At 33.6% G+C, this 16,432-nt stretch overlaps 1 protein-coding gene across 18 annotated transcripts in view; it reads right to left on the reverse strand.

Moving 5' to 3' along the window:
- Positions 1-16,432, reverse strand: part of RIMS2 (regulating synaptic membrane exocytosis 2) — a 470,156-nt gene that overhangs the window by 100,458 nt on the left and 353,266 nt on the right. For 9 of the 18 annotated variants that reach the window (XM_053661101.1, XM_053661105.1, XM_053661104.1 and 6 more), the window contains 2 exons: positions 10,819-10,991; positions 9,713-9,961 (listed from right to left, as the gene is read on the reverse strand). In XM_053661101.1, coding sequence (XP_053517076.1) covers positions 9,713-9,961; positions 10,819-10,991 — 422 coding nt within the window. The remainder of the gene's footprint in view (positions 1-9,712; positions 9,962-10,818; positions 10,992-16,432) is intronic. The other 9 variants (XM_053661100.1, XM_037133385.2, XM_037133387.2 and 6 more) reach the window with 1 other exon arrangement.

Consider the following 16,432-nt stretch of genomic DNA (forward strand, 5'->3'; position numbering starts at 1 on the left):
AAGAGGGAAATTCATAGCCATTCAGGCCTACCTCAAGCAGCCAAAAATTTAAAAAAATTTCAAATAATCTAACCTTACAGCTAAAAGAATTAGAAAAAGAATGACAAACAAAGCCTAAAGTGAGCAGAAGAAGGGAAATAATTAAGATCAGAACAGATGTGAATAAAATAGAGTCTACAAAAATAATACAAAAGATCAATAAAACTAAAACCTGTTTTTTTGAAAAAATAAACAAGACCGATAAGACTTAAATAAGACTCATCAAGAAAAAAAGACAGAGCTCAATAAATAAAATTAGAAATGAAAAAGGAGAAGCAACAACTGATACCATAGAAAATACTGTGAACAATTATATGCCAACAAATTTGACGATCTGAAAGAAATTGATAACTTCCTAGAATCATACAATTTTCCAAGATGGAATCGAGAAGAAACACACACTCTGAAGAGACCAATTACAACCAACAAAATTGAAGTAGTAATCAAAAAGCTCCCCCCAAATGAAAGTCCTGGACTGGATGGCTTCACAGGTGAATTTTAGCAAAATTCAAAAAAAAAATTAACACATACCCTTCTCAAGCTATTCCAAAATAGTCAATGAAAGGGAAGACCATCCCCATCCCAGTTCATTTTACAAGGCTAGCATTATCCTGATTACAAACAAAGAAAATTACAGGCCAATATCCCTGAGAAACATAAATGAAAAAATCCATAACAAATACTAGCAAAATGAATTCAGCAGTACATTACAAAAAACATTCACCATTATCAAGCACAATTTATTCCTGAGATGCATGTCTTATTCAATACCCACAAGTCAATTAGTGTAATATACCTCATTAAGTGAAGGATTAAAATCATATAAACATATCAACAGATAAAGAAAAAGCATTCGACAAACTTCAGCATCCATTTATGATAAAAACGCTCAACAAAGTGGAAATATAGGGAACATACCTCAACACAATAAAGGCCATATATAACAAACCTGTAGCTAATATCATACTCAATGGGGTAAAAACTAAAAGTGTTTCCCTTAAGATCACGGATAAGACAGGATGTCCACTTTCGCCACTTGTATTCAATATAGTACTGCAAGTCCAACACAGCAATCAGACAAGAAAAGAAATAGAAGGTATCCAAACTGGAAAGGAAGATAAAACTGACATTATTTACAGATGACATGATGCTATATAGAAAGACCCTTAAAGATTCCACAAAAACTATCAGAACTGATAAATAAATTGGTAAAGTAGCAGGATACAAAATAAATATTCAGAAATCAGTTGCATTTTTTATACACCGATGATGAACTATCAGAAAGGGAAACTAAGAAAATAATCTCATTTACAAATGAATTAAGAAACCAAGAATAAATTTAACCAAGGAGGTAAAAAACTTATATTAAAAAATTATGACATTGAAGTAAGAAATTGAAGAAGATACTAATAAATGGAAGCTTACACTGTGCTCATAGATAGGAAGAATTAACATCATTAAAATGTCCATACTACCCAAAGCAATCTATAGATTCAATACAATTCCCATCAAAATATCAATGGTATTTTTCACAGAACTAGAACAAATAATCCAAAAATTGGTATGGAAACACGAAATACCCCAAATGGCTAGAGTAATCTTGAAAAATAATAACAAAGTGGGAGGTATCACACTACCTGAGGGTCCCCTGTATAGTAATCCTTGTAGTATAGTAATCAAACTATACTACAGGGCTATAAAGTATTCAAAACAACATGGTGCTGGCATAAAAAAAGACATATAGACAAATGGAACTGAACAGAAAAACCAGAGATAAGCCCATACCTAAATGGACAATTAATCTTTGACAAAGAAAGCTAGAACATGCAATGGGATAAAGACACTCTATTCAATAAATGGTGTTAAGAAAATTAGATACATGCAAAAATTGAAACTAGACCAACCTCTTATACCACATATAAGAATAAACTCTAAATAAATTAAAAATTTAAATGTAATGCCGGAAACCATAAAACTCCTAGAAGAAAACACTGGCAGTAAAAATCTTTGACATTTCCCTTAGCAATATTTTTTTGACATATCTCCTTGGGCAAGGCAAAGAAATAAAAAGAATAAATAAATGGAACTACATTAAACTAAAAGTTTTTTCACAGCAAATAAAACCACCAGCGAAACAAAAAGACCACCTACTGATTGGGACAAAATACTTGCCAGTAACACATCCAATAAAAGGTTGATATTCAAATTTTATAAAGAACTAAAATATCTCATCACCAAAAAACAGACACCACAATTAAAAAGTGGGCAGAGGACCTACAAAGACACTTCTCCAAAGAAGATATACAGATATGCAATAGACATATGAAAAGATGCTCAACATCACTAATCATCACAGAAATACAAAATAAAACCACAGAGACACCACCTCATATCTGTCAGAAAAGCTATCATAAATAAATCAACAAACAAGTGTTGATAAAGATGTGGAGAAAAGGGAACCCTCATGCACTGTTGGTGGGAATGCAGATTGGCGAAACCACTATGGAAAACAGTGTGGAGGTTCCACAAAAATGTAAAACTGGAACTGCCTTACAATGCAGCAATTCCACTTCCGGGTATACATCCAACGAAACCCAAAACACTAATTCAAAAGAATATATGCACCTCCACGTTCACTGCAGCATTATTTACAATAGCCAAGATATGGGAGCATCCCAAGTGCACGTTGATGAACAAATGGATAAAAAACTGGTGGTACACAGACAATGTACTATTACTCAGCCTTAAAAAATAATGAAATCTTACCATTGTAACAGCATAGGTGGATCTACAGAGTATTTTGCTAAGTGAAATAAGCCAGACAAGGAAAGACAAATACCACATGATCTCACATATGTGAAATGAAAAGAACAGAATAAACTAACAAAATGAAACAAGCTTATAAACACTCAGGATAAACTGATGGAGACCAGAAGGCAGGTGTGTTGGGAGGCGGGGTGAAATAGAGTGATGGCATAAAAAATACTAACTGTTACAAAACAGGCATGGTAACGTAAGGGCATATAGTTAGCGATATTGTAGCAACTATCTATGGTGCCAGCTGGGCACTTGAATGATCAGAGAGAACGCTGTACCTTATACATGAATGTCTATCAGCTGTGTTGTACACCTAAAACTAATGCAAAATAGTGTTTAATGCAAGCTGTAATCAAAGAGTTTTTTTAAAAATTGTTTAAATAAACAGTACCTGGTATGATCCTTTCCAAGAATCTTACTTTTTCAAAACCATTAGAGTGAAACGGACCGTCTATAAATGATGAAAGACTTCAACGTGCCAATTGTTAATAATCTGATAAAAGTTTATCATAATGAATTGACAAGAAAATTTGGTTATTTCTGTGACATATAACATTTTAAGATGATAACCTGATTTATGACTAATAACATTACACCCAGATACCTCAGATTTCCAGGAATTCCATATAATTTCTGGAATACTTATACTAATAACATGCCTCCAAATCAATATAATCTAAGAAGGTTTAACATCACTTCTCATTTGATAATGCTTCCCATGTGATTTAACATATCAAATAAACCTAATTAGGTTGACATTTAAAAAATTCGCCCTTTAAAAGTAATCAATTCACAAATGAGCTACCTGAGTAATCAACCACTCATTTTTGTTATTATCATATTGAGCTCAGACTTACAAGTTATTATTTCTGTAGATAAGATGATCTAGTCATCTCCACAAGAAATAAAAGCTTAAATTATGAAAGTAGAAATGGGGTTAGGAGAAAATGGACATATTTCACAAATAACTGAGCATTAGATTCAGTGAAACTTGGTGATGATGGAGTGAACTGTGCCCAGTGGAGGAGAAGGATGAGTCAAGAGTTGATGCTCATATGCCTGGTTTGGACAAGTGGGAGCATACTGATGCTGTCCACTGAAAAAGACACCACCAAAGGAGGAGCAGGTTATTAATTCTGGTTGTTTGATAAGGGATATAATGAATTGAATTTTACATGTTAAGCTTGACATGTCCCTGGGACAGACAAGTAGATGGCCAGAGCAGGACGAGATAGGACTGGCAGATGATTAAAAAAAAGATCTGGGCTGGAAATACAGACTTGGAAGTTATCAACATACAGATGCTATGTAAAACCATGGAACAGAAGAATGCACCATCAAGATGGAATGTGTAGAGTGAAGAAAGAGGGCTTAGGTAGGATCTTACAAGATACCAATACAAAAGGAGCATAGAGAAAGCTCACAAAGACGGAGGTGACCAAAGAGATGCATGAGAATGAAGGGAGTCTGCAAAAACAAAAGCCAGGTGGGAAAAGCATTTCAAGAAGAGAATGGTAACGGGGTCAAACTCTAAATAAGTATGTAAAACCCGTTACCTAGATTTCACAGCACAGGTTTAACAAGAAGTTACATGTTTCACAACTGTAATAAAATAGAAGCAGAAAAACAAAGCTTAAGGAGGCAAAAGAGAAAATGCCAATTATTAGACATAATATGAAATTTTAACATAATATAGTCTGAGAAACTGAATTAAATTAGTATGTTTTGGATCACTAAATGAAAGAGAAAATATAATGGGTTACAGTGTTTTGTTTTCAGTGAAGCAAATAGATTCTTTAAGAGAGATACTCATAAAGTTTTAAATGAAAGTTTCACACAGACTATTTTGAAATGAATGAATAACATACGAGACATCCTCAAAAGTATTTTTCTAACTACTATAAAGCAATTCTATGTGGCTGTTTCTTTTAACTACCCATAAGCCATTTCCAGTTTACACTGTAATGGAGATTTCAGCAAGTTCAATTAGGGAAGGAAAACAAAGAAAAGTCATTTAGCTTGGAAAGAGAAATTAAAACTATATTCACAGATGAAATGGTCTCCTAATACAGACTATCCTGAAGAATTAAAGAATTAACAAAAAACTCTTAGAGCTAATAAATTAATACCTCAAGGTAGAAGGATACAAGGTCAATATACAAAAATTAATTGCATTTCTATACACTACCAGTGAACAATAAAAATGAAATTAATAAAACAATTCCATTTACAATAATATAAAAAAACAAAATACCTAGAATAAATTTAATGAAAGAAGTGTAATATGTGTTTCCTGAAAACTATAAAACACTGTTAAAAGAAAGTAAAGAAAAACATAAAAAATGGAATATCTCTTGTTCATGGACTGGAAGACAATATTGTTAAGGTGGTGGTAACCCCCAATTGATCTAATTAATTAAAAACAATCCCTATCAAAATCCCTGTTACCTTTTATTTTTTTTGAAAATCGTCAAATTGACCTTAAAACGCATTAGGAAATACAAACAACCCCAAAAAGAAGCTGGAGAGCACCACAGCTCCCTGCATCGTAATACCCTGGGATGTCTGTTTTAAAAAATATCAATTTTGGGGCTCCATCCTAAGCTTGCAGAATCATAAATCTAAGAGTGATGTTCAAGTATTTTTAAAAAGTTTCCTTTTCATGCACAATCATAGAAGACATTGGAGAAGTTTATTTGGCTCGTTAAGATTTTCAGTTGTATTAACTAGAAGATATAGCCTCAGTGTGAAAGGAAAAGAAAAACAACAAAACACAAACTATCAGAAATACATCAGTGGAAGACCACAGTCCATTAGTGTGCTGGGTGGGATGGGTTAGCACTGAAAAATACTTCCAGGCATCCAAAGAACATTCAACTGGATCAATGAAGTATGAAATATTGGCTGCTTAAAATTTAAAAACATTTGCCCAATGACAGAAACTTATGTTGAGCTGTTTGTTCTATTAGTGGTTAGCCACAGAACCTATTATATTTTGAGTTCATGATAATAATTATCGGTACAGCTAAAGATGCTTACTTTCCTGTTTTCTGTGCTCTATATCCATCTATGAAAGAAAACATGAGTCATCCATTCCTCTATTTGACAAGCAAAAAAGCCCAGGCAGATAAAGTGAGTAGGTATATGTGACAAAGTTAAGATGAGAATCCAGATACCTTAGATTCCTAATCCACAATTATTTTCATGAAACATACTGCTTCCCTTTAAAGGTATGGCACACAAATGCCATACACATGAAGTTCTGTTACATAGCCATGAATGTGTATTTTCTAAAAATAATATGTTAACAGCAATAAATATTTCATTAACAATGATTCTGATTGCTCTTCTAAAGATGAGAATTTTTGCTTGATAATTTAGATGGCTTAATTTCTTAAAAACAGCTATTCATGAAAATTTAAACTGATGCTTTTTCCTTTAAAAATTTTCCATCTCAAGGACAATCCCTTCCAAAAGACAAATTATAATTCCATAGCATTTATAAAAATGCTTTAGAACTGAAAATTTACAGAGAATGAGTTTCTTGAATTTTTTTTCTTTTGTCTTATGTCTCCAGAAAAAGAGTCTGGAAGAATGAGTTAAGAGTCTAGTTGGCTGACAAAGCTACCAGTATCATTGATTTTGGCAATGCCCCATGTTCAGTATTTGTTCTGTCTACCTTCCACTGCGAATTTAATTTCTCCCCTTTTGTTGACAAATTTTCTGTCACAACTTCTTATGAATTTGTTTAGGTATCCTGATGACATGTTTTGGATATGCTGCTACCCTTAAATATCCACCCATCAAAGGTTAAACAACTACTTCACTCTCAGGCTTAAAAGTATGAAAATATTTAATTTCATTTCCATTTCCAATTTTAAGTACACTGCCTGAGAAATTTTCTAAGTAAATAGTTAAATGAGTAATTTATTCTTACTTCATTACTTCTTTCCCGCCCTCCCAGGCCAGCTTACAACATGTATTTGGCATACAATCAGTAAATGTAAATAGACGTAAAATTTAAAGTTTTACATCTAAGATTACACAGAGTGAGTAAAATATTTTAAATGGCAAATATAAATCCAGATTTTTTAGAGTTCACCATATCATCATTAATAATATAGGGGCATTTTACCAGACCTATATACATTGTATAAATATAAATAGCTAAGTATGAATATATTATTATCAACTTAGGACAACTATATTTAAATATTTAATGAACTTTGAGTCTACATTTTGCTATTCATTTTCTACTTGTAAATTGAGAAGATGTACGGTATGTTAATTTGACTTAACAGAACACAGAAAACATAATTCTGTATCATGCAATGAGATCTGAATACTATAATAAAAATAGCAACTATAATAAATTTTGTTCATTGTAGTCACTATGTAGTCACTACTGTTACAACTTTAAGTAGTAACAGTACTATAAATACTTAAACTCTGACGTCAAAAACCTTTTTTGTTGACAAAAACTTAGATTATAAGCAAAAGGCATAAAAATGTCCACGGTGTATTACAGAAGATGATTGTTTCCAATAATGTTGTCTAAGCACATAAGTTGTTTTTAGCAATTTAGGTACAATTATAAACAATTGTACAATTATTTTTAACCACTATTAAAACAAAATGACACTGGGATTACTCAAATATATTTCCTCTCAGAATACAGATTGTTAGTTTTATTCTAAGAAATGAAAGCAAATTCAAGATCCTATTTGCAGTCTGACACACCATTTTCTTAGCAAAATTACAGTTGACACTGTTGCCATCTTATGGAATATATGTTCCCTGGAGAGATCAGCTCGAGCCCCTACAGTTAACAGTTCCAGAAATATGCTACAGCTACTCAAACTGAATATAATGCCTTGATAACTCAAACTGTTAGAAACATAGCACCTTTTCCCTTTCCCTGTAAAATAATGCCACTCCCTACCTGAAGAATGTGATGAAGAAAGTAATATTAAAAATCGGAAACTTAGGCCCCGGCTGGTGTGACTCAGTTGGTTGGAGCGGCATCCCTTAGGCAGAAAGGTTGTGGGTTCAATTCCCAATCAGGCACATACCCAGGTTGTGGGTTTGATCCCTGGTTAGAGTGCTGGGAGAAGGCAAACGATGTTTCTCTCTCTCTCCCCTCCCCCTTTCCTTCTCTTTAAAAGCAATGAAAAAATGTCCTTGGGTAAAAATTGTTTAGAAATTAGAAATTTAGGTCCTAACCTTCTCTAAACCTCTATCCAAGCCAAGTATGGCTATATAGGCTTTTGGCCCCAGGCAAACATCAATGGACTCGTGTTCTCATTTAGACAGTGTAGACAAAAGAAAACTGCATCTCTTTCTGAGGATAAACTAGAAAGCTTTTCCCCGTGAATCATGACAAAACGATCCTGTGCCCTGCAAATCAGTAAAATGGATTTTACTATATCAACTAATGCAATTATCAAAAGTTAAATAAAAAATAAAGAGAGCCCTGGCTGCTATAGCTCAGTGGATTGAGCATGGGCCTGGAAACCAAGAGGTTGCCAGTTCGATTCCCAGTTGGAGCACAGATCTGGGTTGTAGGCCAGAGGCTACCACACTCTCTCCCTCTCTTTCTCGTCCCACCCCTCTCTCTCTAAAAATAAATAAATAACATCTTTAAAAAAGAATAAAAAACAAAGACTGAAATTAATAATTTAGACTCCAATCACAAAATATGCCTACCTTAATACTCAGTATTAGGTTTAGTGTCTGTTATACAGAAACTTTCACAGAGCAGTGATATAGTTAAATATACCAATCTGAGACAAATTTTAAGTATCATAGACTAAAGCACTGAACAGCATACTCAAGGTGTAAACATCTGTCCCAATTATCTTTCTCATTGATAAGAATAAAGTACAAACTGATACTGGGTTAAGATATATTAATGCAAAATTTGGCTTATAACAGGGTGTGCTTATCAAGACGACTTGTACTAACACAAAATCAAATTGTGGACTGAAGAGAAACCCCAATTCCTCCAATGTGTGCAGGATTCACAATCCTCAGTCTCAGATAAATGTAATTAGAGAAACCCATGCCCTCAGCTCAAGGCCGAAGTCTTTCTGTGTACTTGTGCTGATCTGACCTTCAGTAGAACCCTGTACAGACAGCTTCATCTTTAGTTCTTCGCATTATGGGAAAAAAAGCATGGTTGCTTTATACCTTTGCTGTTCCTGTTTCTTTTTCCTTGCCTTTATCCCCTGTTCAAATTCTCTTCTTTGGCAGTTTCTCTAGCTGAAGGAATTCTGAGAGGGGCCTAACCCACTATGTCTGCCTCTACTGAACCCTGGGGCATCTACCCTTCCTTTTCAGCTGTGCGATCTTTCTTAGGACTCAAAACTGCGCCAGAACCCACCAGAAAACTAACAGGCAAGAGAGCTACAGATTGAATAAAGTTTACTTGTTGTTGTTATTTGCCGACTCATTGAAAAAATTAATTTCCAGTACGTAATATTTCTTATAAAGTAAGCTCATTTTTTCAGCCCTTTCAGACCTTCATTTCAAAGGTTTTGACTGTACAAATGGGGAAGATAGATGGTAATTCATGATAAAATAAACTAAATGAAAATTTAAATTTAGTTTGGCTAATCCTAAATAACTTGAAAACCAATAATTCAGACTCTCAGAACTAGCTGATACAAATGAAAGATTGTTTAGTAAATAGATCTATTTGATGGTAATTTGCCAACACACTAATTAGTTGTATTAGAATATAAATTCAGAAAACACAAGAAAATGAGCCAAATGTAAGAGACAAAACAGTTTTCAGGGACAGGAAAAGAGACTACATTACTACTGGGGCACATCTACAAAGGTGAGCACATTTTACCTGTCACCATTTTGGGAGCATCGCCTCTGCAAATCCTCTGTGCTCCACTGTCCTCTGTCTTTCCCTTGCTCAGGTGTATCTCGTGGTTTTTCCTCATCTCCCGATTCTCTGTGTTCCTCATTGGACGTTTCTGTAACCTCTTTCCCTTTCTCATTCTCATCAGTTCTTTCTTGTTTCACCTCTTCCTCCTCATGAACTACCTCTTCATGCTTATCCCCTTCGGTCCCTCCCTCCGCTACTCCCTTTGGCCTTTGAAAGCAACAGAAATCAAAAGAAAGCATGCAAATAAACACAAAGAAGAAAAAGTAAGAAAAAATATGCATACAAACTTAAACAGAAAGGAAATAAAAACTACTAAAACATAAATAAAAATGACAAATTTTAAATGTTGAAACTTTTGTTTCCAGTATACCAGAGAAGCACTTGTGTAAGCAATACTTCATCCTGATTGTTTTTAAATCACATTTTCCCATTACAGAGTTGCACAGAAAAAAGTTGTGGTCTCTTATAGATTTTTTTTTGATACTTACAAGTAAAAAAATAATTTATCTCAGGTGCCCATAAAATCTATAGGTCTGGTGATAAACACAAATTATACAGGCATATATTTAAGATTTGTAAATATTGAGGAGCTGAGGACTTTTTCCATGTATTTATAAGAGTTTCAGGAGTCTAAGGAGCAACCTACTAAAAAAAGAATATTCTTATGTTTTCTGAATCACTGAAATATATTCAGCTAGGAAAATAATCCCTCCAAATATTATTTTTCATATTTCATAGAACATTGCAAAATTCAAGTCTTCACAGAACCGTCACTTTAACCTCAATGAATGTATAACAGTTACTTTTTTAAGAAGACATTAGAAAATAACTAATGGTATCAATTCAAGCACGCTAGTAAGAAAACTGTAAGTTCTATAAAATTTGCCTGTGCAAGAAGTTTGAAAGGTAGACCAAAACAAAATTAAAAATATCTATAGAAGTTCTTATTGCCTCCATGACAAACACTAACCTTTAGAAATAGAGGATATTATGATTACCAAAGAAAAAGAAAGACCTCCTAACACGTACTTAGAAGAGTCTCCTGCACAAGTCCCCTCACTCACCTGATTTTCTTGTTTGCTCTCGGCCGCTCTGATTGGACAGACATGTAGCTTGTGCTGCTGAAACGAGAAGCACTACTAGTCCTTGAAACCGCAGATATATCGCTTACATCACTGTCCGAAGATTTAGTGGAAATGTTATCTGCCCCTCTATGAGGATCCCATCCTGATCGATACTGTTAACACAGATTGACAAATACGCAGAAGTTGTCAGTATTACCACACAAAGCAATTATTAGCTTCTCCTATTTCAGTACTTTATTGTCCACAGAGGATACTGCGAAACCTCACTCAGTTGCATATAAAACAAAAGTGAATGGCAATTATCCTAAAAGAAAAATTCAATTTATATAAAACCTTTTTTTTTAAGCAAAGGCAATTAGAGCATTTTCACCACACCCCAATGAAGGCCATTGAAATAGTTTCACAACAGCAGTGGCCTCAGGGAAGAATATTTAGGTAAAATCTGGGAAATAAACATTTGGCTTAATGTTAGGAAGTAGCATATTTTTATTTCTGAATAAAATTTGAAAAAAAAGACTTATAGTAAACTTGCCATGGTAACTTATAAAAACCAATTTTGGTAATCATTAACTTCCTTTTTAATCCATTATGCTTCGCTGAAAACCTAGAGATAATACAAAATCTAATCATAAAATACTAACTTTTTTAATAAAAGCCAAGAGGAAAGAGAAAGTTTAGCTTTTGAATGATTGCTGGAATTTTGATGAATCCTAGAAATACTAGAAAATGTCATTATTATTTATTCAATTCAAATTTCCTGGAATTGAAATGATTAGGCAGTTATCTGGGACAGCCAGGGTGTAGGGTGTTCTGGATGTTCAAATATTCTGGTAAATAGAAAACCATCATCGATGCTTTATGTTAATTACATTGGGATGAAAAACATAATGGACTATGGAGTCTGGAAAACCTGGAGTAAGGAAACCTCTTACTGGCTGAGTAAAATTAAGCAAATTATTTAATCTTTAAAACCCTGTTTATAAAATAATGGGAATAATGTCTTCTTTACAGGGTTGTTTTCAAAATTAGAAGTACAGATGACCCTTAAACAACATGGAGGTTAGAAGACTTGACTATCACCCTGGAAGCAGTTGAAAATCATCATATAACTTTTGACTCATTCAAAACTTAACTACTAATAGCCTACAGTCTACTGGAAGCCATATTGAGTACATTAACAGTCCATTAACACATACTTTGTATGTTAAATGTACTATATATGTATTCATACAATAAAGCTAGAAAAAAATAAATTGTTAAGAAAATGATAAGAGAAAATAGATTTTCTGTACTTACAGAAACAAAACAAAACATGTATAAATGGACCCTACATACTTCAAACCAGTGTTGTTCAAGGGTCGAATGTAATACATGCCTAGCATCAGACATAATGTAAAAACATTCAGCCAGTGTTACTATGTTCCTGATAGCTATTATTGGGTTAAGAGTGTATCTGCTAATAGATTTTTCTTTAATTATGTACACTTCAAACATAATACTGAAATATCCTTATCTGTCAATTTTGTAACAGAGATTTCTCTAATCATAGATAGTGGTCGATTTCACAAAGCTTAGAACACTGTTATCTTACAGAAACCATTTACTGTGACTTAAGAATCATTACCTAATAAACAGGTCTGCATGAACATCAACTCACTGCAAGTGTCAGATATAAATATTTCGGCTGAGATCAAATGGATCATAGGACATTTCTTTATATTACATTTGAACCACCTGTTTTTTTTTCGCTGCAGTCTTCTGGCACCTAGTTATATATTTTTGAAATAACAACTGATGCTTTTCTTCAAATGTCAGATGAAGGGATTATTTCTAAGGCTTCATAAAATTTTAATAATCAAATTCTTAATTTAGAAACATACATTCAAATTAGGTAAAAAGAGGCCTATCTTAGCCCACTTTAACTGTCCATTTTGTTGAATAAATTCCCAATTATTACAAAAAATATAAATAAACTTTCAACAAAAAAAAAATGCTGCTTCCTCCCATCCCCCAGGAACTATCTAGGTAACTGGAACTCCCATGTTTTATTTTAAAAGGAAGATTATTTACTTAAAATGGATTCATTTGGAGAACATTTAGTCAATGACATTCTTTTTCAAACTAAAAAAAGTTTTAACTATTTGAAAAATTTACACTTTCACTGAAAATGTCCTCAGCCATTGCCAGCTATTGTCTGACAGCATTCCAGTGGGTGGGTCAACACTCTCCGTGTTACTATGGACACACACACCGTGTACGTGTGTTTTCATCAGATGTATTAACAGTAAATTTGATCTCAAGTTGAGACATAAACGAAAGTCTTTCTTTTTATTTATATATTTTTTGAACATTTCATTTATATGAAAGGTAAATGTTTCAAGAAAATTTTCAAAACTATTAAACTGTTCAACAGATACTGTACTGTATTTGGGGGACTTTATCTTTCTCATTCTTATATTTATAGTAAAAAAGAAAATCAGTCTGACATAACTTTTAAAATAATTTAACAATGAATAGATAAACAGTGCTGGTATTACATTTTTTTCTTTGTAGCAGTTTTGGTATTGTATCTTTTTCTTTGCTTTTTGTTCATGGGATTATTATATCATTTAAATTCAAATTAAAAAATCCTAAATTTTAACTCTAAGAGGTAGTAAGGGAAATATTATAATCATATGAGCACATGCTCTAGAGTGAGACGGAATCAGTGGTCTGCATCCTGGCTACATACATTAATTATTAGGTATATGATCTCCGGATAATTGTTTCTATGATTGCAGTTTCTTATCTGTTATAAAGTAGATAGCAATCATACCCATTTTCTAGGCTTGACACAAGAATTAAATATGACAATGTATGCAAAGCACTTAGAAAAATATCTAGCACATTGTAAGTATTTTATAAATGACAAATGATGATGATAATGATGATGATGATGATTATATAGTAGCTAAATACTGGCTTAGTATCATTTCTAGGAATGTCTTTAACAAAAAAAGTATTGGGTAAAAATACCCAAAAACAAATTTATTACTTTAAGATTGCTAAGCTACAGTTAAAATATAATCATTTCTACATAAATCCAAAAGATTTGTCTCAGAGAATATCTGTATAAAGAGCAATTTTTAAATTTTAAATCAAACTTTTTCAATAACTCCCAGTGTGTCCTTGGCCTCCCCCCCATTGGGCCAGGTCCACTCCCATCCCATCCCTTCATAGGGAATTACTCATTCCCGACAGCAGGGTGAGGAAGAGCTTTACCTCAGCAGGACATGAATGACTCTTCTTGGCTGACACAGAAGCTTTATTTTACATTTTTCTCTCTGTTATTTTATCCTGATATGCAAGGCCACCTGGTACCTCTGTATCCCATTTCTCCCGGATTAGTTCCTGACCCATTTGTTCTGAATCCTAAGTACTTGGTCGACTTCTGAATCTCAGTAGTTAGGATCCGACGTTGCATTCTCTAGCCTTTGTCTTTTTATATGACTTTTGATCCTGTTGCCACAGCTCACAGGTGCACAGAGGCTAGTCTAAGCCTTAGGAATTTTCTAAAACACACATGGTGTACGTTGCACATATCTTTGGCTAAGACCTCTCACATAATCTAGTTTGCTGAGCTAAAATGTTGGATATGCAAAATTTAAGGAAAGAAAAGATTCCATATACTATAGTTTAATGACCTTTATATAATTTATCACACAATACCTCTTGTTATAGAGGGGTGTGTGTGTATGTGTGTAAGTGTGTTTATGTTTAATTTTCTAACTCTCTATGGGAATAAAAGCTCCTAAAGTTCAGGAGAACTTCTTCCTTATCTTTGGGTGGTAAAAGCTCTCTTACTACCTGAAAGTCAGAGATTTAATTTAATTGAAACTCAGGTTCAACCTTTGAACCAGTAAGGTAAGGATAAATCCCATATTAAGGGTTAGTGTGAGGAGAGAGAGAAATGACTCAAAATACCTAAAAGTGTGTTGAGCACACAGCAGTGCCTAAAAAGTAGGTCATTAAAGAAAGACAGAGTGAAAAATTCATAAGACGAAGAAGTGCAAACTAGCTTCAAACTCTGTAGTTTGATGAAGACTCTGCAACCTCTTCCAGCCTTGCATCAGGTGCCTTTCTCTGGGCGCTGCTGTGGAATGAAGCATGTTCACCTTTGGAATCCAGCTCAGGTTTCCACGACAAATAGACACATGAGCAACAGAATGAGATACATGGAAAGTGAGAAACAACAAAAATATTTTTATAGCCCTGGCTGGTGTAGCTCAGTGGATTGAGCACAGGCCTGCGAACCAGAGTATTGCGGTTCAATTCCCAGTCAGGGCACATGCCTGGGTTGCAGGCCAATGCATGCAACCATGCACGAGAGGCAACCATACATTGATATTTCTCTCCTCTCCTTCCCTTCCCCTCTAAAGATAAATAAATAAAATCTTTTAAAAATATTTTTATAAATAAAACTTTAGAACTTATTTTAAATACATTTAGAATATAACACCTGCATATATACAATTCTCAAAAAGCCCAGAAATCAAAGTAATAAATGACCTAACCCTGAAGTTTACTTTTAAAATGGTTCTTTTTTTTGCTTTCCTAATGTATTTTTGCTTGTCCTAAAATATAATAAACAAAAAGTGAGACAGAAGCAGCTAAATTATTATTATTCCAAGATAATGGGTCATAAATGTGAGTTCATTTATTTAGGAAATAGTGTTGTCTTGGCACTGCACAATAAACAGTGTTTTAAAGAATTAGCATGTATTAGTTTATAGCTGACAGATGGACAATGAACAATATGTTTATAGTTCTCTTTAATGGAAAAAAAGAGAGAGTTATTGCATAGGATTACATGATCCCAGCTGAAAATCTGTGCTCTGATTGGAGATCATTAAAATCTTGTAAGAGAGTGAGGAAGCTTTTCCCGACAACATTTTGATGTTTTGTACATTACTATTAAGCAGATCATGAACTAGAGAAATTTACAGGAAATTACTCTTCTTCAGGATGTTCCAGACTCTAAGGAGTTTCTAAGTGGCTGGGAAAAGTGAATGTTCTCCCTATTTACCTAACATTAGTGGACAGTAACAGCATATCTGCAAGGCTCTACTGAAAGTTTTAATTAAAACTTTAGAATATTCCTGAGAAAAAAAGTATATTCAAATTTCTAAAATAAAATTTTTATTTTTTCCAGTATATTCATTTAAAGTTTTTAATGAGGTTATTACCTAGTGATTTCTCTACAGCATCTCAGGTTGTTTGAACTTTCTCAGACAAAACATGTGGGTGGAATTATAAGAGTTCCCTGAAGCATTTCTAGTTCTCAGTTTAATAAATCTCACCAGAACACTGTAGTTTGTTGTCTAAAGCTCTAGTTCAAGAATTGATTGTTGCAAAATACTGGACAGTAAGGAAGTCCAGGCTTCTTGTTTGAAGAAAAACAAGTTTTATATAATCAAGAAGACCTGTAGGGCTATTCATATCATATTCAGAGAGAAAACACAATGAACCGATCAAAAGAAGGGGGAAAAATTAGGGCAAATGTAATCTTTGGAAGAGACAGGAGAGGCTGAAGTTCTGGGCAGGACTTAGACTC

This window comes from Artibeus jamaicensis, unplaced genomic scaffold (assembly GCF_021234435.1).
Source record: "Artibeus jamaicensis isolate MK-2021 breed Jamaican fruit bat unplaced genomic scaffold, CSHL_Jam_final scaffold_916, whole genome shotgun sequence".
Classification (NCBI taxonomy): Eukaryota; Metazoa; Chordata; class Mammalia; order Chiroptera; family Phyllostomidae; genus Artibeus; species Artibeus jamaicensis.